Source organism: Taeniopygia guttata, chromosome Z (genome assembly GCF_048771995.1).
Source record: "Taeniopygia guttata chromosome Z, bTaeGut7.mat, whole genome shotgun sequence".
NCBI lineage: Eukaryota > Metazoa > Chordata > Aves > Passeriformes > Estrildidae > Taeniopygia > Taeniopygia guttata.
Window position 1 is genome coordinate 56,546,336 of NC_133063.1, and position 24,910 is coordinate 56,571,245.

The following is a 24,910-nucleotide window of genomic DNA, read 5'->3' on the forward strand; positions in this document are numbered from 1 at the left end:
CGTCACAGAATCATGAAGCTGTTGGATAAGTGAATGCAGACTCTTTCATGAAATGCTGCAGTGACAGAACTCATTTTAAAGCACACTAAAGAAAGTGGTTTTCCTGCAGAGGCAGAATGTTGTCAGAAGGCTGTAGGGGAAGTCAGTTTATTGGCAAATTCAGAAAAGAGATTAGGTAAATCTGTAGGCAAACAGGTACATAGATGATCTGAAAAAGAGAAGTCCAGGGTGAACCCTGTAATGTCCCTAATACAACACCAGTAAATGCTGGGCAACATGATGGACTGCAGAAACTGCACAAGTATTCCTGTTGCTACAGGTGATGACAGAATACTAGGTTAGGAAGACTATTGACCAGGCCCATTAGGACATGTCTTATTCTGTTAGAAAATAGACTACATGGTAATTTCAAAATCTACTACAACTTTGTTGACAAAAGTGCAATTTTCCCCTTTCATTTTGTAAAAATAACACTTTTTAACATATCGCACTCTGGAATACAGTGTCATGCTGACTTTGCAGACTTAGTCACTAGCACTGAACAATAAATAAAAGCATATATACCACCTTGAATATCTATGGCTGATTAGATTTGAGGTCCATACTGATTACAAAAACCTATTTATCTTAATGAAGTCACCAATGAAGTCCACCAAAGTCAGACTTCATGTAGGAAAGACTATATCTATAGCTTGCAAGCTTTTCTCAACTTTCACAAATCCCATAACTTTGCATATGATACTTGTACTCCAATCCCTACCTATGAGTTTGAATGGTGTGTAGCTTGCATTGAAATTTCCCAGAGCACTTTGTTCAATACCTTCAACTACTAAAAGTGCAATTGGATATTATGTGAGGTCCCAAACCTCTTTTGTTTAGGAGTAGTTTTATAAGATATGGCAACAAGGGACAAATAATATCACCCACAGACAATCATAATACTCTAGAGGAAAATAAATTCACCCAACACGGAAGTAAAAAGCCTTAGCCCTTTAGCAGCCAAGTGATATGAATGCTGTTAATATTGTTCCCAGTTATATTTACCTGTGTTAACATTCTCTGCCCTGTAGGCAAAATTCCTTCAAGGAGCACCCTGGTTTTAGTGTTGATGTCACCAACAGTGGGATTCCCATCCTGGAAATCAGCAACTAATTTTAAATACAGGTCTGATAATAATAACCTAGAAGTATATGACTCAGTCATTGTCATTTATTGAATATATTCATCATCTTTGTCATGGCAATAGGCTTGCTAGCACCGAGGGATTAACCAATTGTGAGAACCCTGGGATTGATTCAGGGGTCTCATGTGGTGGTAAAGTCTCTCCTACAACCCATGCTTCCAAAGAAAGGCTCAGCAGCCTCTTGTTGTTCGGTCTCAAGGCAGTTTATTGCTAGTTATCTAAAAGATTGTCTTCGCCCGCTGCGGCTGCTTTGGTCAGCGGCCCAGGCAGACACACACACTCCTGACACCCTCACTGTCCGGTGTCTTCATTGTCTCTCCACCCGCCCAGGGCTGCTGCTATCTTTTATATGATATATTACGTGTTCCATGTTTACAGATTTTCCCCAATACCTACTACCTATGTTACAAGGTGCTTTTCTACTCTAAACCAATCCATGAGTGCCAGTATCACCAAGAACATGGAGGCAAGGAAGAAGAAGGAGGAAGAACAGGATCAGGCCCACTTTCCTCCATCTTAGAACTTCTGACCCCCATGTACAAAGTAAAACCCTCCTGTACAGGTGTTAAAACCCCCCTGTATAATACTAAAAATTTTCCCCTCTAATTTGTAATTACTTCTACTATACCATCTAACCCTCTGTGACTGCTTGTTCCACCTTCAGAGTTGGTAACTCATTCCATGGCTCAAACTCAAAACCACAGCTGTTTCCAGCTGCTTGCCAGGGTCTAAAATGCTTCTGACCAAGGCCTGGAACCTCTGAAAATGTCTGAGGGACATTTTGAGTTCCAACAACCAATGAACTGAATTATTTTGGGATGGCCAGTTCCAAAGCAGTGTGATGTGGCCACAGCTTCCTCCTGTCAGACAGGGCTACCAAAAAACTGTGTCACGCTTATTCCAGAGTTTGACTTCATGGTACCTTTAAGTCAGGACAGCAGTGTACCTTCCTGAGGTCAGCATAACTGAATGTCAGCTTGTTTGCTTGTTCTAGCTCTTCTGCTCCAGAAATAATGATAGTCACTGATGTCAAGTCACAAGAATTTTGCTGTCTGTATTCAATAAAATTTTATTACCATCACTCTTGTGACCTACATATTAAAGGTCTGAGAAAGTCCATACAAGAGGTAAGTTTTGTCCCACTTATCTATAAATATGTCATAGACTGAGAAATCCATATTTGACAACATCTTTTAGTAATTTCCATCATATTGCAGACAAGCATTATCACTCAGTTCTAGAGCTAAGTAATACATAATACCACAGACTGTATTGTTGAAGACCTCTGCCCTCTTGGTCACTAGACAGGCTGTGCCTTTTGCAGGTCAATCTACCCTAAGTTCTAAAACCCAGAAACACCTGAACTGGCCAACATTACAAAAACAAAATAAAACTCAGTAATGCCAACTCCCCAAGTAAACATGTAACTATCTCTAGTCATATAACACAGAAAGAATTGTGGAAAAAAGCTGACAATACTTCAGAGGCTCTTTTGGCTAGTTTTATGTATCATGAAAAATAAAGGCACTTCTAAAGTCTGATCAACTGCACTATTTCCAGGCAGTAGGTTCTGTCCAACAACTGAGGCGGCTTGCTTGACTTGCCATCAAGCAAGCATTCTCAACTTCTCATTCAAACTTCCAAAATTCTGATTCAATTCTTCCAAATAGATTTTTTTAATATGTTCAATCTTCTCTTTTATTACAAAAGGAAAAAATCAACAGAAATATGACATTTTCAGTGGAACACTACTGCTTTATTGTTCAATGGCAAATAGTCAAGAAAATGTAATCATATTATCGTTTGGTTGTCTCAGCCAAAGTTTAATTTACTGTGATTTCTTTACTTCCTTGTTATTTCTTCTCTGGAATAAAAAGACACATCAATTGTCTTAGTTGAAAAGTCTGCACAAACATTTATGCCTTCTAGATTATTCTCCAGAAGATTTATGATATAACACCATACTTCACAATCACACCCTGAATGGAGGAATGAGTGGGAATGTGTGGTAGAATTGAGCAGCAATAACATAACAGGTAATAACCCTTATATAAGTCACTTTCTTGTTCTGTATAAATACCTACCATCTGCTTTTACTTCAGTCACCATAATATCGGGATAAATTTCCCAAGCCACAAGGGCAAGAGAAGATTTGCCTATAGACCTTACCATCACTGTAAACAGCAGTCATCCCCAACCCATGCAGCTTTAAAGCAGAGGCATCAGCACAGCCTGGGCCTGCCTACATCTGCTAAAGCCAGCTGGGGTACCCATCATAGCACCACCAGTGGAAATATTCTTTGACTGCTTTCTAATATTGATACTGAGAAGAATATCACACTTTTACCACACATATGCTTTTACACTGAACTTGCTGTATCTTTTGGACAAAGAGGGAGTCTGATTTCAGGGCACCAAGAGCACAGGTTTCTCTGTCTTATCTTTACATCTCTTCAGTCCTTTCACTTGCCTCTGTGTGTTGGGAGACTGATTTCTGATTTTCACAGGATCTTTATTCATATGAGAAATGGTAGAGGAAATCCTGGAATCATTTTTTTTTTTTCAAACCCTTGCAAGAGGGGTATCCATATTTTAAAACAGTCCTGTAATGCAAGTCCCTGTGCTCTTGAGACCCATCTTCTCCTTCCCACAAGCACTCTTGCTCATCTTACATAGAGTTGGGATCACTATATCAACAGATTCAAAAAGGATAATTATGCTCTTCATGTCTTCTGGACTAAACACTCACCAGTGCTTCTGATTTAACCTTGATTTAACTTTTCCCTAAGCACTAATATGGTGGCAAAACTATAGTGTTGTTACTCTCTCTTAGAGAGCTGCAGGAAGGTGCTGACCCAAAGGTACAAACTCACAGACTCAGGCAACAAAAGCACACAAAGCAAAGTCAAGCAGATGGTTTGGAAAGAGGTCCTGCTCAGGCCCACCTTGAAGGTGGCTGGCTGGTCAGTGTGGGCAGGTGGGCTGGCCTGAGCTGCCATCTCCCCAGGGGCAGCCAGCAGCTGAGCTCAGCGTGGGCAGCCAGCAGCTCCCTCCCATGCTCTCTTATCTCTGCACTCTGTTTTCCCTCTGCTTGGGACAGGGCCTGCCTGGCTTTGCTCCACTCTGCCACAGAACAGCATGTACCCTCTCCAGTAGCCTTCAAGTGTCTCCCTGAGAGCGGCCTCTGAGCTCAGGTCCTGTTCCCAAACAGCAGGGTAACAGAGGACTCCCAGCTTACAACCAGCAGAACAGGTATTCTCAGATATCAGATTAGCACCATGACTAAAGGCTACAGCAACAAAAGGGAGGCAGGAAGGTATTTTAGACAGAATACTTGGTGCTCAAATTAGTCTGCAACTATTAGTTACAAGGATTTTCTTTTCTTTCTAAACTATTTTTTTTTCCTACAAGAATTAATGGAGGCAGTCAAACACAAAAAAAAAAAAAAAAAAAAAAAAGGCAAATTTAATCTGAGGTCCTGATTTATTTGCACAGTTGTACGTAACAGCTAAGGTATGTATGTTTTAGCTCACTTCCTTGGAGACACCCTGCAGAATGTAGCACATTAGCAATATTTAGTTTACCAACATGGCACTGAATTTTAATAAAGATATAGAGACACTACTTACTGCATTTATTTCAGCAGAACTCTGCCTTAGCACTTTCTGAGAACAACTAGGACTACTCTTTAGATTCAGTAGTGTGCTTGTTTAGTTTTCTTTAACTACAAAATGGTTTCAGTAAAAGATAACTGGAAGAAATTTCTAACTGCTTTAACAGTAATACTGACATGGCTTTAGCTCAGAGCCAAAATTCTTTGAAACATAAAGGTTTTATAAGGCTAATATTCAGTTAACTGGATGTATATGCTCACAAAGAACTGTATTTAGTCACTAGTCTATCCCACAGTAACACATCAGCCATTTATATATTAAAAAACCCTATATTTTAAAATACTTCTTTTATACCTGTAAAATATAGCTCTGAACAATTAGTCGACTATGTGTATATTAAAATCATGGTGGTTTTACTAAGACACAGAGAGAAGCACAAAATGTGGGACACATTAAGAGAGTAAATGGAATTTATTTCTCATACTTTATAGAAAGCTGTCCTGTTTTCTTTTAAAAAGCATGAAGTGATGCTTAAAAAGCATAAAGAAAAATAATTATCCAAAAGACAAAACTTTTATGATTAATAACTGAAAAATATTCAAGAAAATTATACAGACAGATCAATATCACAGACTACTTCTACTCCTCTAAGCCTCAGAGAGCAGGGGAAACACATGAAGCATAATACAGCACAGTCTTACACACATTGCTACAAAGTCTGCTGTTTCCCAGGACACATCGCTACCAGTAAGTCTATTTATGCAGCAAAACTACATGTAAGCATCCCAAAATAGCTCACACAACCTATAACTTCATTTTACTCTCCAGCCTCCATATATGCAAGATTTGTGTTATGATTTCTCTTACTGAAATAGGTGTACTGAAAATCTTTAGATGACATCTCTAACTGTAAGGATTGAACCCGGGTGCTGAATGGGTAAAATCTGTGTAACATGTTACAAAAAGTATAAAAAGGGTTCTCTTTTTAAAAAATATATACACTGTATTTTACAACAAAAAGCTACATAATTTTGTTTCTTACTAATAATTGTGCAACTCAGCAGCTGAACATCTTCAATAACTGTGCAATATCTACCAAATCAAAATTAAAACTGGTGACTTTCTTGGGACATATCTCTGTGTCATAATAGGAAGGAGAGCCTGAAAGAAACAAGCGAACCACATTACCACATTGCGTCGGCAGTCCTTAAGGAGCTGGTAGATCGGGATCTTGGCTTCATAACAATGCTCATTTTGAAAAATTCCTTCAGTATTACTAGCAGTCAGACGTCAGTTGTCCTTAAAAAGATCATTCTCAAAGCACTCCATTTCAAAGTATTTTTAAAAATCCTCTGCTTTTTAACGCCCTCTAAGTCTGTCTTGTGTAAAAATCCAGGCTGTGGAGGAAGAATTCTAACATGCTGCAACTCCTTCCTTTTTCAAGCTGAGTTTACTCTAGCACTGTGCTGTTCGGAAATGACAGTGCTTTTCTCCTCTGTCTTGTATTGCCCTGGGAGGAACTAGTCTATTTTGAACCTATTCTCCCTTCAGGTCACATGAGAATGAAGGCAGCGGAAAAGAGTCCCTATCTCTTTCTTTCAGTTTGATAACAACAGGTTTAAAGGTCAATAACATAAAAAAATAAAAGGGAAAGAAAGAACAATACTTCTGGATAATAAAGGAAAGGATGAATGTAAGTTACAGTAACATTTCTGAGTTTGTAAAGAAATTCCACTTACAGACATGCTAGATAAATTAGTCTCTGTGGAATAAAGAAAGGAACAAAGACTTTTTCATTCCAAATCAACTAAAACCCTTACTCAGAAATGTAATTCTTCCCTTTCTCTTTCTCCTAATGCTTGCTTAGATACTGTGAAAAAGTTATGTTATCTAACTTCACAAACCAGAAAGTATTCCCTGTCTGAAAGACATTCAGAACACTGTGGGGAATTTAAGTCAAAATTAAATTCCTTGTTGATTGTTAAAGTCAAACACACATACCGTGATTGTTATTAATTACTGAAGGACAAAATACCTTAGTTGAAGAACTACAATATGACATCCTTTCCGCTGTACTTCAGTTATTTTTCCTGTTATAATAATTACATTAATAGTTTATGCATAACAAAAATATTGCATTTATAATTTCTAGTAAAGAAACTTTCAGAAAAGCGTTGAGAGTTAATTCCTATGTTGATATATTTGTCAATTTCAGCATTAAAAGAGGGGAAAATTCAGCAAATAAGATAGGGGTTATATTGATTGATTTCTACATTTTTGAAAATGCTCTGAAGAGTGTTAGCATTGATTTTAAACTGAAAAAACAAATTTATTGCTGAACAAGTGTTTACATGCTTAATAGCCATTCCTTTGCAGTCTCTACAAGTGTTGCAGTACATTATTTTGGATGGGAGTGAAATAATGAAATAATGAAAACAAGCACTGAAGATTGCTTTTATAAAATTTATATAGACTTGGCAAATAAAAGGAAACTATGATAAATAGATTATGCATCAAAAGATCAAAAAATTAATCAAATTGGAATGTGTGTAAGGCTCTCTACAACCTTTGCACTCTATTTTATGACAATACAATAAAATGTGCTCCCAACTACACTGTATATCACCAGAAAAGATCCTAACTGGCCTGGAGGCTTTAGACGGCAATCTGCATACAAATTGTTCCACAACAGCAGAAGGAATGTTAATAATGTTTCTTGCTCTGCGTTCTGTTCTTCATGTTTTCCATGTTTTCTGGCACTTATCTCTCAACTATCACTTAGTGACTTGCAAAGGACCTTTTGTAGGGGTTCCATGGAGTCAAAAAAGTTTGCTTCAATGAATAGAAAAGGCATCTGTGGTAAATTTAGCTCAAGGGGTCATACAGTCATAGGACCTTTAGTAACATTTGGGTCTGTCACTGTGCAGGTCACACGTCTGTAGAAGTGCACATAATTCAGACACTGTGTTGTGAAACTTTTTTATTCCTTTAACAGATAGAATAGGCCAGTAAAAAAAACAGATAAAATAGAGATCCTTGACTGTTACAGAATTACTAATCATTTTAAAGCTGGTGGTTTTTTTTTAATTTTGTTGATTATTTATAATTTATAAATATAAACATTATTCCAATTTTACACAGGAAAACAAAATTAAGCAAAACAGAGTTTTTGATGAAGTTTTTTTCAATACCATACTGAAATGGAGTATTCAAAGACTATTTCTGTTTTGTCACAAAGTAAATATCTCAGGATGGTCTGTTTTCAGTAGAATATCAAACCAGATGCTGCCTCTTGTTGCTAGAAATATAACTAGAATTATTAACATATACAGATACTAAGCACTACTATACAATATAAATACATTCTAGTTGCAGGTACTCAATTTGAATCAGTTTTTCAATGAATATTCAGAGAAAAAAGTCCTCATGGGGTCACAGCTCTCCATTTCATTAACTAACACCCACTGCAAACCTGCTTTCTTTGTTAGTCTCCATCCTCAGCTCTTTAGAAATAACCTCCTGTTCTTCAAGTGCCTACTAACTTCAACTATTGTGAAATATATATTAAGCAACAATACTTCAAGTGGCCAAATCAGATACTGTCTTCAGGGAGCAACCTCAGATTCATAGGCTTCCCACAAAAAAAGAGACTCTACCAGCAGGAAGGAGAGCTCACAGACCTCTAGGGAATGTTAGTTTTACCTGAAATTAACCATTTGACTTTGGGGAAGCTAAAACAAAGGAGCCTCTTAATATGCATCATGAGAAAGGGCAATCTTTTTCTAGAGAGGTTTTTAGAGAACCCACTAGAACAACTTTGGCACTTACAACAGGTTATAATTCATACACTAAATCTGTTATGCTACCATTAACACCGAAGGCAGATTTGTCTAAGTTTTATGTAGAGATAGAGAATACTAGTCCACTGTGCTAATAGAAGATGGTGTTGCATTTATTTTTGTATTTGGCATGGGGTCAAATAATAAAAACTCTTAATTTCTAATAATTTGAGGAATTAAGAGAAAAAATAATTAAGGAAAATTAAGAGAATAAATAAAATTGTTTAAATAGCTGATTTGTACATGTAATCCTATAACTTAAAAAGAACCCCCAACAAACCCATATTTTTTTCCTTTTTGGAATCCTTTTATTTTTTTTTATGGTGTCAGGAAAAAGGCTTTGGAAGAGAAGTCCTAGGACACCACTACATTTAAGACAAGTGTTGACTTTATAATAAAAATAATGAAGAAAATATTTAAAATTAATGACATTAAGTACTATGAAATACATTAATAATAAAAGAATCAAGAAAAGCAAGAATATTTTTTTATCTGCATGTAACATCAACTGAGGTTTTAGCTGCATAGTTAAAAGGTCTAAGGAAATAGATAAAGAAACCAAACCCCCCACTTTGAGCATGCTTACATAATAGTTACTTATCTTCAAATTAGTAACTAATTGAATTATACCAGTGCTACAGTGCAGAGAATTGAATATTAAAATTAATTGCCAGAAGCACGGCATAGATAATGAGATACAGGACTGATTCTTTTGTTCCATGCTTGGGAACATCTCTTTCTTCAGGTTATGGAAAACCTGCTTAAACAATCTGGTTTTATTTCCTAGTTTTTAAAATAGGGATAACCCACATAATGATGCTTGAAAAGCACTTGGACATCAAACTGATGAAAAAACATACAGTAGGAGTCAGGTTATTTTGTTGATCTATGCAAGCTGAAGAAATGGATTCACAACTTCAAGCCTTCATATATAAATAACAACTGGGTTCTTAAGTGTGGAGTTTGGAATACACATTACCAAATGAAAGCTAGAAAACAATCTGGCACCTTTTGATATGCAATCTTAGTTTCACCTTGGTTTTTTTTTCCAATCAGGATAGCTAAAATATCTTTAAAAACCTGGAGCTGAGCTCATTCACTTAGGACTGTCCATGTTATTTCTTACTGTTGCATCTTGTCTTGCTCACAGTTTATATCTTTCCTTTCTTCATATGCACTTTCCAGTTTCCACATTTATGTGAAATACAGTTTTCAATAAATAAAGAATATGCATTTATACTTGAAATCAAATTTTTAATCTGCTGGAACACACATTTCACTCCTGGAAACATTTTTTCACAAACTAAGCACCACACCAATTAGTTTTGTGAAACTCTCGAGTTGCACAGTTCATTCTAGTTCATCCTCAGAACTAGATTATCCTCTTATTGTCCTGTACTGCCTAACAAGCTGAAGGACAGAAAAGATTAACAAAATGTTCTTATATTACCTGCATGAGTGGGTCTAGTACTAGTACTGCAGGTGTAGGTTCAGGAGATATATCTTTCAAAAACAAATATTAAGTCAGAGAATTTGAGAAATAATTTTTTGATCCAGCTGCAGATTTTGCCACTGTTCAACATAGCAAGTGATTTTAAAAACACTTTTTGTAGGGCTGGAATTCCAGACAACTAAACTTTGCCATTCATGTCCAGGTAACAGCATATTCCCTTTTAACCAGAGTTCTTTAGCAAAGAGGAAAAAGTTACACATAGCTGCATAAGTAAGAGAACTAAAAAATATACTGATAACTAGAGATTAGAATTCATAAGGATTAAAAAAGGCAAACCAATGGCACAGCAGAAACGTGACGCATGTCACTGGTGTTTCCTTTCTGTATCCACTTACATCGTTGCCTGCGTTGAGCTACCCAACTTATAAATACAGTTTATTAGCTCAGAGCCTGCTGTGTAAACAAAGTTACTACATGATCTACAAAGGCCTTACACACAATTAAATGTGCAAAACTCCTCACAGACATCATGGCAGAGAGGGTCTTCTGTAAGCATACCCAATTCTAATATGATGCCTTGTCTGAAGATGCTTTTTCTCAGTTTCCTGTGAAGTTGCCAGGTGCTGCTGCCTGAGCTGTACCTTGAGCAGTAAAGGAGGCAAAAGTCACAGAGAGGCCCCACAGTGCCTCGCTCCTTTATGTAGCAAAGTCAGGTTATTGATGTATATATATATATATATATATATATATATATATATATATATATATATATATATATATATATATATATATATATATATGTCAGACTGAAAATGTGTCCTGCCTTTATTCCTGCCTAATTTTAATTTGATTTAATCAATTATGCAATTAGAGGGTAGCAATCTCAGTACTAACTGACCATTGTTGGTCCACATAGATTCCATTGCAAAAATAAAAATAGAAACTGCAAATCTTCATTGCTAGAGATTCAAAAAGAAAATTAAAAAAGATAATTTTTAGGAGTAGGAGAATACTTTTTTGCAGAGAAACATTATATTCTAGGCAAACAGTGCCATCAGCTATGTTGTGGTCTCTGGTTACGTCTGTCATTAAGGTGGAATAAATTATATCTGCTAATGTTGGATTAACACTGTATACCAGCAAATAGCCTAAAATTAAATACTACCCTACAAGCAGACTTTGAACATCAGGTGAGCTAAGGCTGCCTAGTGTGTCAGGCTGTTTTCCTCTTTTTTTTTTTTAATAAACATAAAAAATTACTCCCAGATTGAACCATGGATATATCTAGCTAGCTAGCTATAAACACATAGACATAAAAATACAGGTTGTATTATAAAAACATTGATTTTTGTCAAATCTAAATGGGGTTACTGCAGTAATACAGCACTAATTACAAGGTTAAAGGAAAAATCTATCTATGTTTCCATCAGACCTTCTGTTTTTGAACTATTTGCTCCACACAAACTCAGACTACAATTTCTTAGCTAAATAGTTGCTTAAAAAATAAATATTGGTGGTTCATACTCAACTCAGTAGGGAGTAAAGCTATGGTTTCCAAGAGTAATATGCCAGCTTTTTTAGGCTAAAAAAAGTAGACTCTTTTTTTTTTTCCCTGAAAATGAAGCAGTAGCTGCTAGGAAAGGCAAGAGAGAATTGTATTCCTTTTACAAATCTTTCATAATTATGACTGGTCCTGGACAAAGTTACTCTTAAGTGCCAGGTTCACTATCACAGAACTCTTATATTTTATAAGACATGCCTTCTTTTATCATCATCTTGCTCAGAAGAATGGGATAGTGTGAGATTAACTGAGGTTAGTGTGAGGTTGGAAGACTCTTAGGAATACCACCATTTCAAGATAATGGATGTATTTCAAGAGTACACACAGACCACAGTTCAAGCAAACAAAACTTGTATGTACAATGTGAAAATTTATACTTAAATTTTAAGCATGTTCGCTAGCCTTATACTGTAAAGCGCTTTTTATTTTCCAATTTCTTCTTGTCTAGAACAAAACCCAAACATTAACAGAAAAGCTGCCCAACCCAGCTATGCATACTCTAAAATAAATATTTCTATAACATTTTTTCTTCTTGATAACAATAAACTTTTACTGTCAGAACGTCATCCTGAAAGAAAATCTGTGGTGAGGTAACCACATTAGTGTAACAGAAGGGTTCTCTACAAAGCAGTATAGTGGATTTCTCCATGTCCTTCACTGGAAACTTGGCATCCACAGGTATGGGATCATGGCCTGAATGAGTCAGACATGGATAAGACTCCTGTCTGGTAGAATTACATCACCCGTACTTCTAAGTCCTTCAGAAAAATGTCAGAACTAAAATTAAATTTAAATTATGTATTATGTTACAAAATCTTTCTTGAAGAGGAAGTATACCTCCATGGCACTTAAGTTTCAAAAAATCCACTTGAATTTGTATAAAATTTGCTACTCATGGTTCACTTCTGTTTATTTTTGAGGTACAGAAAACTCCAAAACATGACTTGTATGAGGTGAAAAAAAAACAAAAACCCACAATCATTTTATATGAACACTCAAAAGTACAAAATGTGTTCGATTTTTAATGAAAAACTATCAAAAAAACTGCAATACTGCAATTAAAGAAAGAAAAAACATGTCTTTAAAAAGTTGCAAGTTACTGGAGAGTTTCTGTGAGAACTAATGAAGGTTACATTGAGAGTACATTACTTGTCATGAATTATTCACTGAAAGTTAAACAAGGCACACTAAGAAAGGAGTTTTCTCACTAGGCGTGAGCTGCCAGAGGATTGGTTGCTCATTTAAACTGGTCAGCTAGGCTCCTGCTAGAGACAGCTCTGATAGACACTTGCTGAGGTAGTCTGTTTCCATGATTCAGACATCTATTTTAAGACAGACAGAACTGCTCCTCTCAGCTGTCTAGCTACCTTTCTGTGGACTATGGCTTCCTCCCTATTTTATGTCAGAAACATAGGTTTTGGGCAATTCAAGATGTACTTAATAAATTCTATGGTACCAGGATAAAAACCTAAAACTTTATATAACATGGGGATTGCAGATTTTTGCCGCACGACTCTCTTACTTGTAGCAGTTGAACTGAATGTAGATAGGATTAATTTTTTTTCCTTTTATAGAAATATAAACTTTACATATTTTCATATTTGGCCTCACATAATATTTGGATTTTGTGAGAGATGAACAATGCCAAGACACCACTGCCCTAATCCATATTTAATGTAGTAAAAAAAAAACCCCAAAAAAACAAAAAAAAAAAGCTGCACTTCTGACCTCTCCCCTCCTTCCTTCCCAGGGGAGGAAAAGCAAAGTGATCAAAAGGAATATCCCTGTATATAGTACAGCAGTTATGCCCACCACTGAAAACTCACAGAAGACCTACTTCTTCTGAATATTCAGACATCTGGAGGGACAAATACAGTATGTTCCGATATTAATTTATTCTAATTTCCTTCTCAGATCAGGACAAATTTGTTAGAGCTAGCTGAATTCTTTATTCCATATTTATATGTTTGAATTTCCCCTTATTAAACAATGTATCAGGCACAAGAAAGCTATGTTGCACTATAAATCCCAAAGAGACTCTTAGCAACACTGGCTGTAAATACCACTAGAGATGACAGTGGCTAGAAACTTCATGGTCTTGTGGAAATTTAAATTGCCTAAATTGGATGCAAGCATTTCAGTATTGCCAGTGCATTACCATGGACAATGTGCGTCTTTCCTCTTTACTCTTCTACGAGCAAGACATGCTTTGTCTGTCATCAAACATATCATAGCTTAGCCTATTATATGGATATACACAGAGGAACACATAAGTATATAGACCTCAACATACTTCCTGTTAGGAGAGCAATACTGAGACCAGTACAGTTTCACTTCATACCTTGCTAGTGTTTTACATATGGTAACCTTCTAATATAGCAAATCAATCTATTATTTTCTCTTGATGGTCCCCTTCAGTATTTGATTAGAAAAGCTATCTCTGTTTTTAACATTGGATTCACTCCAGCTAACTTCCTTCTAGATATTTTCTGCTATGTTAAATGTAGAAAGAGAGAATCTCTGGCTATAATAAGACAAAAGACACCAAATCTTCCTCTTTCTTTATTGAAGGTGTTATTTTTTTTTTTTTTAAATAAATGGTGTTCATCAACTTTACAACATTTACCGTTAAAGATAAAGAAAAAAAATCATAGAAACATAGAATGGCTTGGGTTAGAAGGGATCTTAAATATCACCTACTTCCAACCCTTCTACTATTGCCAGGGGCACCTCCCACCGGACCAGTCTACTCAGAGCCCCATCAAACCTGGCCATGAACAAAAGCAGGAAAAGGGTATTCAAAACTTCTCTGAGCAACCTGTACCAGTGCACCACTACGATCTGAATAAATTTCTTCCTAGTATCTAATCTAACTCTCTCCTATTTTTACAATTAAAAGCATTCACCCTTGTTCTATCACTATCTGTCCCTGTAAAAAGCTATCTGTTCTATCACTATCTGTCCCTCTTTTTTTTTTTTTTTTTTTTTGAAGTCACTTTAACTATTAGAAGGCTGAAATATGGTCTTCCTGGAGCCTTCTCCTCTCCAGGTTTAATAACCCAAACACTCTCAGCTTTTCTTCACAAAAAAAGGAACTCCAGCCTAAAGGAACTCCAGTCTGCTCATTATCTCTTTGGTCTCCTCTGGACTTGCTCCAACAGGTCCTTCCTGTGCTGTGAGCCCAGAGCTGATGCAGCCCTGCAGGTGGGGTTTCACCAGAGCAGAGCAGAGGGGCAGAATCCCTCACCACTCTCTGCTGGCCACACTGCCTTGGATGTAGCCTAGGAAACGTTTGGCTCTCTGGGCTGCAAGGGTACATTGCTGGGTCATGTCCAGGTTTTCAGCCACGAAAACCTCCAAGACCTTCTTGGCAGGGCTGCTCTCAATAAGTCCTGTACTCACATCTGGGACTGCTCTGGCTGTGGTGCCGCACTTGGACTTTTTAACATTCTTAGCTTCTCGTGGTCTAAGTTCTCAAGGTTATCCTGGTGCCTCTGGATGGCATCCCGTCTTTCTATAGTGTCACCCGCACTGCTCAGCACCTTGTCACTGCAAATGTACTGAGGGTGCACTCAGTCCCACTGCTTCTGGCACAGATAAAGATACTGAAGAGCCCAAGTCTCGAGACAGCCCTGAGGGACACTATTCATCACTGACCTCCATCTGGACATAGAGCCATTGACTGCAACTCTCTGGCTGCATTCATCTCACCCTTTTCCTTAGTTTACCCTTAAAATCCTACTCCAAATCTCCACCTTGGAGTTTATGATTCCATGTGAAACTGTGTTTAAAGCTTTCAGAAGCTCAGGCAGACTACACCTGTTGGTCTTCCATTTTTGAGCATCGCAGTTACTCCATCACAGGTGGGCACAGAGATTGGTCAGGCTCTTTTTGAGCTTAGCGAAACCATGGCTATCTTGGTTCATTTCCTTGTCTTGTATATGTCCAAACATTGCTTCCAGGTGAATCTATTCCATGAATATAAAGAAAAGAAATCCAAATTGTAGCACAATTTAATTTATGCAGCACGTCTAACAAGATGTGTTCACTGTTGGTTAAGACCATATGGCCTGTATTTCAGTGTTTGCACAAAACCTACAAAAACCAGAGTCAGCCCTTTTTAACTACTGTGAGCATTTCACTTGTAATTTTGAAGGATGGTTTGTTTGCTTTCTTTTTTTACATGTCTAAAGGTGGGTTAAAAAATAAAACAGACTGGGGTGAAAAGACACTTCAGATTTTTTTAATTATCACCTGAGATTACCTATGAAAATACTGAAAAAAAAAATCATCTATGATTTCTCTATGTGAAAGCTTACATGCAGATTAATTCCTAGAAAATTTTGGAAAATTTTATTATACAAATATTGCAATAGTGTGATTTTTTTTCTTTTATGATTCACTATAGTAAAAATTCACAAAATGGTCTTGTATTTTATATTGTAAACATTGCTAAAGCCAACTGCTGACATTAAATGTTGGCTGTAATATTGGCTCTATACTGACATTAAATGTTGGTGGTATATTCTTTTCATTTACATGCTCATATGCACATATTTCATAACTTATAATTTAATTTGAACTAGCATTTAAAATACACTGGCAGGTTTACAAATCACAGCAAGATGCACATTACTGTCTCTGGAATATGAAGTTACAAAATGTTGGAATTTATTTTTGCTGTTTAAGCAATTTTGTATGTTAAATAAAGTCAGTCTTGCAAAGTCAATCCAGCTGATCATCATCCAAACAAAGTGACATTTAAGAAAAGAGAAACTGGCAGGGAATCTTTTCCGTTCTGTTTCTATCCATTGTGTTCTATTACTTCGGACAAGAACACAACTAAATTATTCACTTTTGCCTTTTACAACTTAAAAAAAGGTTTTGGCATCTAAACCTTTCTCAGGATCACATTTGTGCAAAGAGAAGGATGAGCTGCTAAGCTTCTTTGCTTAAAAAGTTCTTGATCTAATACATATTGCTCTGAGTGCAGGAGAAAAACTAGGATTTCTTCGATGTTTATTTTAAACTGTATGTAAAAGTGCTGATAAATTTAATAATGTTATGAATATTTGGAGCTTAGTTATCCCATCTCTTTTCTCCAAAGTCTTCTAAACAGCACATTGGAAGTTCTCCTGTTTTCCTTCCAGCATAGCAGCTTTGCCCTCATGCATTCTGTTGCTTACTTTCTTTACGACCCTTGGCCAGATGGTTCAAAAAAATCTTAATTTTAGAGAAAGCTCTGTGCAGAAATCTTTATTCTGAAAAAGCTTATACAGAGCCACTTATAGCAACCACTAATTCTGGCAATATTCTTTCTTAGAGGCATCTAAGGAAAATAACGACTCAAAAACTTTTCTAATAATTAAAAAAATTTGAACTACCTAGAGCAATAAAAAAGTATTGTTTTAACTCAAGAAACTTAGAAAAGTCCATTTCAATACAATGACTACTTGAATTATGATCGCATTTCTCAGCTTTGCACTTCATGCAAAGGTTCATGTCCTTTTGTCTGAGGATAAGCATGGGGGTGTTTTTTATGCAGACCCTCTGCATGCCCAGTCCCAGCAAACTAAGCACTAGGAGCTGTGGCTGAGTTGCCTGACACAGACATGTGCCAAACTGCACATTAATGGAGGCTCAGAGGTCTCAGGGAAGAGGCTGAGCTTTCAGGAATGCAATATGCCTTCAGATCTACTCATTCATGGCCTTGATAGGGATGAATTTCTGAAAGATAGGTTCATAGATATTTGTACTAAGTATCAGTTCTTGACTTCTAAAATAGTGCGGATGCTGGAGAAGGATTGGTTTTGTTATCAAAAGAAATCTGGCTAAGTCCTGTGCTTCTAAGGTCTGAATGAAGGTTTTCAAATATGTAGATACTGGCAATTAAACCTGTAGTGCCGAAATAAGTCAGAGTTCAAGTATGTTAATGTTCTAAGTTCTTAATCAAAGAAAGATATTTATATTGATGTCAGATTTTCAGAAAAAGATAGCTCTCAAGAAATGATTTGACAGTGCTAGAATAAAACAAAACCACAGGAAAACAAAACAAAACAAAAGAGCACTCAAGAAGAAAGAGATGCTGAAAAGGAAACAAATAACAGATCTGTGGAAAGCAAAAAGAGAGAAACAGAGTCTATAGAATAGAAAGTGACAAGTGGGATTGTAAGGAAAATATATGTTTGAAAACAACGACTCTGCAGTTGTATTAATTTTAGTATCCAAAAGAATGAAAACTTCAATTCCCTGTCTTGCCCTTTGCATGTCACATTGAGGGATGAGATACAACAAAACGCCTCTTGTTTTTGAGCTTTCTCCATTGCTTCAGAAAGATGATTCTAGTTTGCAGAACTTGTCTATTTTGATTCACATGGTTTCTATGATGATGGCCAGTGCAGGGGATAAAGTATACTACAGTAATGAGAATCCATGGATTTTCATAAAAAAAAAAAAAAAAAAGAAAAGAAAACATTCTACATTAAAAATTCCATTTTTGTGGCTGAGACTTTTGCCTTTAAGCTGTGTCAAGTCTTTCTGGCTTGATTTTTACTTGTTTTTTAGAGAATGACATTTTAAATTGGCCTCCTTCTACTATGTAAACCCCTTATGGCCAAGGGGTTTAAAGAGCATTAAACAACAAAAAAAAAAAAAAGCAGTGGAACTTAGGAATAATATGAGAAATTTCCCTGATAAAAAGTTCTTTTCAACTCTTATCAACAAATAAAATCTTAATAAAGAAAAGTCATTGAACATGAGAATAGTTAAATCAGTTTTCTAAACAATCTTTAGGCCTCTCCTATAATACAGTCTTCTTTTCATCATTTATATATCCTGTGTATGGTGTAATTTTAGTTTGAACATGAAACTTTCTTAATGTTTTGTCTCTTGCAGTATGTAATGAAATAAATAACTTAAATCTTTCTCTCCTGTAGAGATTTATTCACAGATATATGGAACTGAAAGAACTTCAATAGTTCCAGTTTGTGCTGCAGACATGAATCTCTGGTTTAAATATGAATATGCATGACAGCGCCACATTCAAAGTTATCCCACTTCAGCTCTTTTAGGAAGGCCCTTTTGATAAGGCAGAGCAGCAACAATAGAGTGAGAGAACCTATTGCTCTTCCCTTAGTAGGCATATCAGTGAAAAAAGTAATAACTTTTCCCTAAAGTGGAAAACATGACACATATTGCAAAAACAGTAATACTAACACTATCACTGTTACACAAAAATTCATGTTAAAATTATAATTTCCAACAATACTTGACTAGCATTCCTTCAATTTAGACTTTAGACCTCACTTCTGCCCATATGGTTTGTCATCTTGCTCATGTCTGAAACCAGTCACTTTCCTGACAATCATCTCAGCAAGATAGGTTGAGTTCAGTTAACTTTGTTTGTTACGGCTCTTGGAAAACATTTTTCCTTGTAAATTTACTAGTGTAAGTAGAAAAAGCTGAACTACCTCAGATTTTTTTCCCTGACCACTATTTTATATTTTTTTACTATTTTATATAGTAAAAAATCTCACAAAACATGCAAATATCAAAGTTGAAATAGATGCCAAATGAAATAGATGCCAAAGAGCCAATCCTGAAATTATTTTTCCTGTACTTCTCTCTAACACACCAGTGGACCCTAACTACAGTGTGCTGCAAAACATTCTTCATGAATTTGAGTGCATATTAAATTATAGGTAAAATGTACATTGTTTCTATAGTGCATGTGGCTTCTGTTTAATGCACTCAGGAATATTCAACATTGATCAAATCTTAGAGCTGCGCTGTACTGTGTATTTTAACTAGCTCTCAAAATTTTGTTTTTGAGGGGAAAAAATGCAAGTTTTGTTTTGAACTAAAAATGGAAAAGAATAAAACCAAAAACTACTATCAGCAAACTAACCCTTTGTACCATTTCAAAATGATTGAAGATTAAATGCAAGATTTCAAGGTGATGTTTTACACAAACAAAATTTTACAGCATTGACTAATTCACTTTACAGCACAGCTGAAGAAGTAGTGGTTTACTGTCTATAACTCCAAAGGGTGCAGACCTCCAAACCCATGTGGAGGAGGAATGTTTTTTTGGTCTTGTGAGCTGCTATTCTAGGAGATTTCAGTGCCTGCTGGCCACTTGGGTGGCCTGGATAGTACAGCAAGTAAATTTATAAATTAAATTTCCAGTAGTATTGTTTAAATGGTATTTCCTTTGTTAAAATTTTCTTTAGAGAGCCTTTAAGCTTTTGTCATATTTTTGGTTATATTTAGAGGCATCAACAGGTGCATTGAAAATTCTGAATATTTGTCAACAAGAATCACAAATAATTTTTTTTTGGTGATACTAAATTCACTATGGGAGAGTAGGTTCCAAAATAATGAATGCCTCTCCAGATGCAATGGCTGTGAGAGATACAGAATAGAGAAAAAAATTACGTAAAATTTTATTCATACTCTTTGAGGCTGGAAACAGGAAATTTCTGTGTGCAAGCACTACTGGCCTGCCATGTTTGTCGATGCTAAGGGTTTGCCATAAAATTTTGCCTTGAAAATGGTAATGAAGCTTTTACTCATTACAGGCGTCTGCATCCTGGTTTTACTGGGTAGTGGCAACCTGGGATGGCTCTGACCTATGCTTGGCCATTACACATATTACTAGCTATTTCTTAGATAAATACTTATAATCAGCTAATTTATATTACTGGAAGGGAATGCATATCATGTTCTCTGGGACTTGGTAAGGTGTAAACATAAAGGTAACTCACCAGGGTAGATTGTTACCTCTAGGAACTCCTGTCTTTAAGGAGCTCCAAGTATTGTTTGGCTATAAACAGACATTACAGATCAGAAGGGTCTAGGCAGCTGGGAAACAATTTCAGCCCTTCAAAACAGAGAAATGAAAAAAATTGAGGCGGAGCAGTGTGATGTAGTTTTTGCTACAGAGTAAATGACATTAATGTCATACTCTGTCTCTTTCATTACAGACTATTGCCCCCTTAACATTTTTTTTCTCCTTTCCACAATTTGCTTTATAGTATCCTGTCAGGTTGCCAAATAAAAATATCAAATCTATAGAAGTTAATTATGTGATTATTCTGAATTTTCTGTAGTTAACCATTTAGTGATACAAGAAAGAGAAAGAAGGTAACTAAAGCAGGCAATTCATTAGCCAGAAATAAATTCCCAAAACATGGCAGAAAATCTACAGTGACTTTAATTAATGAATAGGATAACAACTACAATTTAAAAAATACTTAGGTTATACATAAAAATATTAAATACAGAAGAACTAAACATGTAAAAATTAAAAAGAAGAAAAAATACCATTCCTTAAGGATGTAGAACTGCAATGTCTTTCTAACATTGTCTTCATACTTTACTTTATTAGAAGATACAATATAAATGCAAAAATAATGCTGCTGCCCAAATTTAGGATAAGCACTGTGGGACTTCAAGTGCAGATGTCCAAGAACACTTTATATTGTTACCACAGAGAGTTTTACATTACTTTACATTATCACCATAACTTCTAAAGCAGATATTTTGAAGTGACTTTGTAAACCCGAAGGTCTGCCATAAACACACTCATGTCTTACTGAAACAATATGTACTTGGAAGCAGTTTTATCCTTTTATAGTAACAGAGTGTATGACATTTAACGGTGAATTAAATGTTCCAGGATCAAATAAATATATTGCACCAAGAGAAAATGTTATCTAAACCATTTAGAAGCATCTTGTGAGAAAATATTTACAATGACTTGCTAATATAATCCATCAATTTTTCTTTATCAAAGTCAAGAACCTGGTGAACTGCAGATCAATTAGATAGCCCTACACTGCAATAAATCATTTTCACTGCATTCTCTGACTGCTTTTTATCCTCCTTCATTTAAACTTACATTAGCTACTGTAAACCATAATCCGAAAAACATATTAATTCAAAATAAATGGTCAAAATTATAAAAATATCTTCTTGGTCAAAGACCAGTTGCTTCTTTGAAAGGATGAAGAGAGTACAAATCCAGCAAATCGTTTTCTTAGTGGAAAGCGCAAGCACAGCTTTTCCAGGACTGTCTGGACTGTCTGCTCCTTTCCCTACTTCCTAAAACAGTCGCATTAGACAGCTGGGAAATCTGTATCTTGGAAGAATGTCAGGGAAAAAGAAGCTGGTGAGTTTTTCATGACAACATTAGTCCGGGTGAATTCCTTATACTGCTGCCTAACAGTTCTCTACTTTGAACCCAGAAGAAAAAGCAGAGCACTACAATGACCACTCTGGGTCACACATCCACTCTGTGCAGTGAAAACTAGAATTTTAGATAGCTAAATATTTCAAGATGTGGCTGTCAAAGTCATACTATTTTGCCTTGCTGCCCTCTGAAATGATAGTTCCAGTCTCACAGACTGAATATTTTCCTTAAAACTTCTAGAGTCCAGGTTTTAGATGAAAATCTCAACTGCATTTTAAGAAATTCCTGGCTTCTCTGGTTTTGATAAACTCTTTAAGATTTAGATAAGGAAAAAAAGAAAGGCTTTTTACACAAACTCTTATGATTCCCCAAGATAATAACTAAAAAACAGTTGGAGTTGACTGTACTGTAATATATGCAAGCAGAAAACAATATATTCATGTAGAAAACTGTGAGCAATCTATTTTATTGCAGTAGAAAGGCTGAAACCCTTCTTGGTTTGAATGCTACTGCGAACCACCTGAGCCCTGAAGAGTATTTTGGCACTTCATATTCCATTCCAGGGAGCAGGAGTGGCTAGTGTTACTGACATGGCCCTGTCACAGAATCACAGAATTAACTAGGTTGAAAAGACCTTGGAGATTATTAACTCCAGTGTAAAACCTAAAACCACTTTGTCAAAAAAACCATGGCACTGAGTGCCATATCCAGTCTTTTTACACACCTTCAGGGATGGTGATTCCATCACTTCCCTGGGCAGCTCATTCCAATGCCTCTCAACCACTCTTTCTGTCAAGAAGTTTTTTTCTAATGTCTAGCCTAAAATTTTTCTGGCACAGCTTAAGACTGTGTCCTATGTCCTCTTTCTGGTTGCCTGGGAGAAGAGTCTGACCACCACCTGGCTACAGCCTCCTTGCCATGTCACGCCATCTAGTCACAGTTCACCAGATGAAAATATTTCTGGGTTGTTTTATTCACTCTGCAGATTCAACCATAGAAAAATCAGGGCCCCCACATAATGCTCACTTAAATCAGAGTGAGCACTATGTTATCCCTTTTTGATAACATCAAGCTACCTAAAAAAGTGGCTTTAAATCAGATTTTTCCAAAAATATATAATTTGTGATTTTCAGCATTTATAAGTCAGTCATATCATTGTATAATTAGATGTTTAACAGACAGTATCTAATATGTATTACTACATACTATTATATTTATATTTAAATATTACATGCCTTTTTGGGTTATTATATGGTGTATTTAGTAATACAGACTGAAAATTATGTACAGTTAAATAAAAATTTATATTTTAATTGTGGTCTAATAGGGGTAGTCAAGCATGAGGAACTGTGACAGCAAAACTTAAATCTTTTGTGTATCACAAGATACATCTGTTGTTCTGTATTTGAGGATGAAATTTTGTCAGTATCATGAAACAGATTTTTCATGGCATAACACCACATTTTGTTACTGGCCCCATCTAGAAATTAATATAACACCTGTTTAAAATAATTTTATTCTTATCTGTAAACAATAAGACCTATTTTGGCATTAAAGTGTGCTTGTATTTGTATTGTATAACACTCTATCTAGAATTCCTTTGTCTCCTATGACAGCAAGCAGAGTTTATTGTAAAAGAGAACTATGTGTATTTTTATGCCAAAATGAGATAAGCCTCAAATATGTCATGTTCCAAGTTCCCAATAACACTTTACTCTGTCGTGTGGGAGAGAGCTTAAACAAAGACTGTGGCCAAGAGGAGACGTGGAACAAACACCATTTGCCACTTACATGCTCCCTAAGACTGCACAACTACCTTATTAAGGGAATCATCTAGATGCCAGGATAAATGCTAAGAAATTACATTCCCTTTATATCTCTTTTTGTCTCCTTTTTTTCCCCTCTTTTTTCTCCCCTCTATTTGAAACAGAAACATTTATTCACAAATCAACATTTTCTTTCAGAAGGGTCATAAGATTAACCACATATACTAGACTAGTGTAAATTTGTTCCTGATTCTCAGATGCCAATGGCACTTCTCTTGAGGAGCCCATCACTTCTAGATATGGCATGGCAAGCTCATGTTTTTCTTACATGGTGTTTAAAAGAAATTCAATTTTCTCCTTTGCCACCGGTAGAAACCTAACTCAGTGGACTTTGCTTCCACTGTTTTAGCGATAAAACCTAGTTTCCAAATTATAATTTTTCTGCTTTTTCAGTCCGTGGTTCAATAGAGGCCAAATGATGTTGAAACACTTGACTTGGCCTCCAGTGCATGATATAAATCAGATGAGCTTTGTTGCTTAAAATAACAGGTTTTTCTGAGTTTCCAGTTTACTCTTTGCATGACCATATTTACATTTTCTTTTTATGTCATGAGGAAGAGTAAGAACTAAAGAAAAATTATGCAATTGGTAAAGAAGTAAAGAAAATTATGCAACCTAGAATCTTAAGTACATTTCACACATTTGGGAAAACCAAGTAAATCTAAGAATACATCCACACTTATTAGTATCTATGAAGGTAAAAAATGCAACTGTTTCACAGTGCCACATGAACTTGTGCCTTACACCAGACTGTCTGAGCACCTGACTCTGCTCCGTCTGCAATGACCACCTCCCTGCAGCTGCTAATTGAGTTGGATTCACAGGGTAACTCATAGCATCTATCAAAGTAATGCATATGTAGCTTCAGCTGGAGTTATAAATTTATTTATTTGTTATATTTGTCCCTTTGTTTCACCCACATCTGTCATAACAAGAAAAAAAGTGAGGCCTCCCATCCTCCACCTGAAGAAAATTATTTCCCCTTTAAACAGTTTTGGCTTTTTTTTTTTTCAAGTTCAGGTTTCTATACTAGCTAAAGAACTTCAGTTAGTGTTAACAAGAGTTTATCTGATCCTGGTGTTTGTTCAACTGTGTCATTTACTTTTACAGCTGCAACAGAAATTTGCACCAAAGCCTGTGAAAGCTTAGTGTCTGAAGAGCCAAGTATTGACTGGAAATGTTGCAAAGGTAAAACAAATAAAGGGAAATCAAGTTCATGTGGACAAATAATAAAGTAAGTGC

At 36.0% G+C, this 24,910-nt stretch overlaps 1 protein-coding gene across 12 annotated transcripts in view; it reads right to left on the bottom strand.

Annotated features, from left to right (window-relative positions):
- The window catches only part of PDE4D (phosphodiesterase 4D), a 527,299-nt gene that overhangs the window by 124,649 nt on the left and 377,740 nt on the right, over positions 1–24,910 (bottom strand). The window contains exon 1 of one of the 12 annotated variants that reach the window (XM_030258993.4): positions 5,986–6,933. The exons of the other annotated variants lie outside the window; for them this stretch is intronic. Coding sequence (XP_030114853.1) covers positions 5,986–6,050 — 65 coding nt within the window. The 5' untranslated portion in view covers positions 6,051–6,933. Of the gene's footprint in view, positions 1–5,985; positions 6,934–24,910 lie in introns of those variants that run through there. 12 annotated transcript variants of the gene reach the window in all.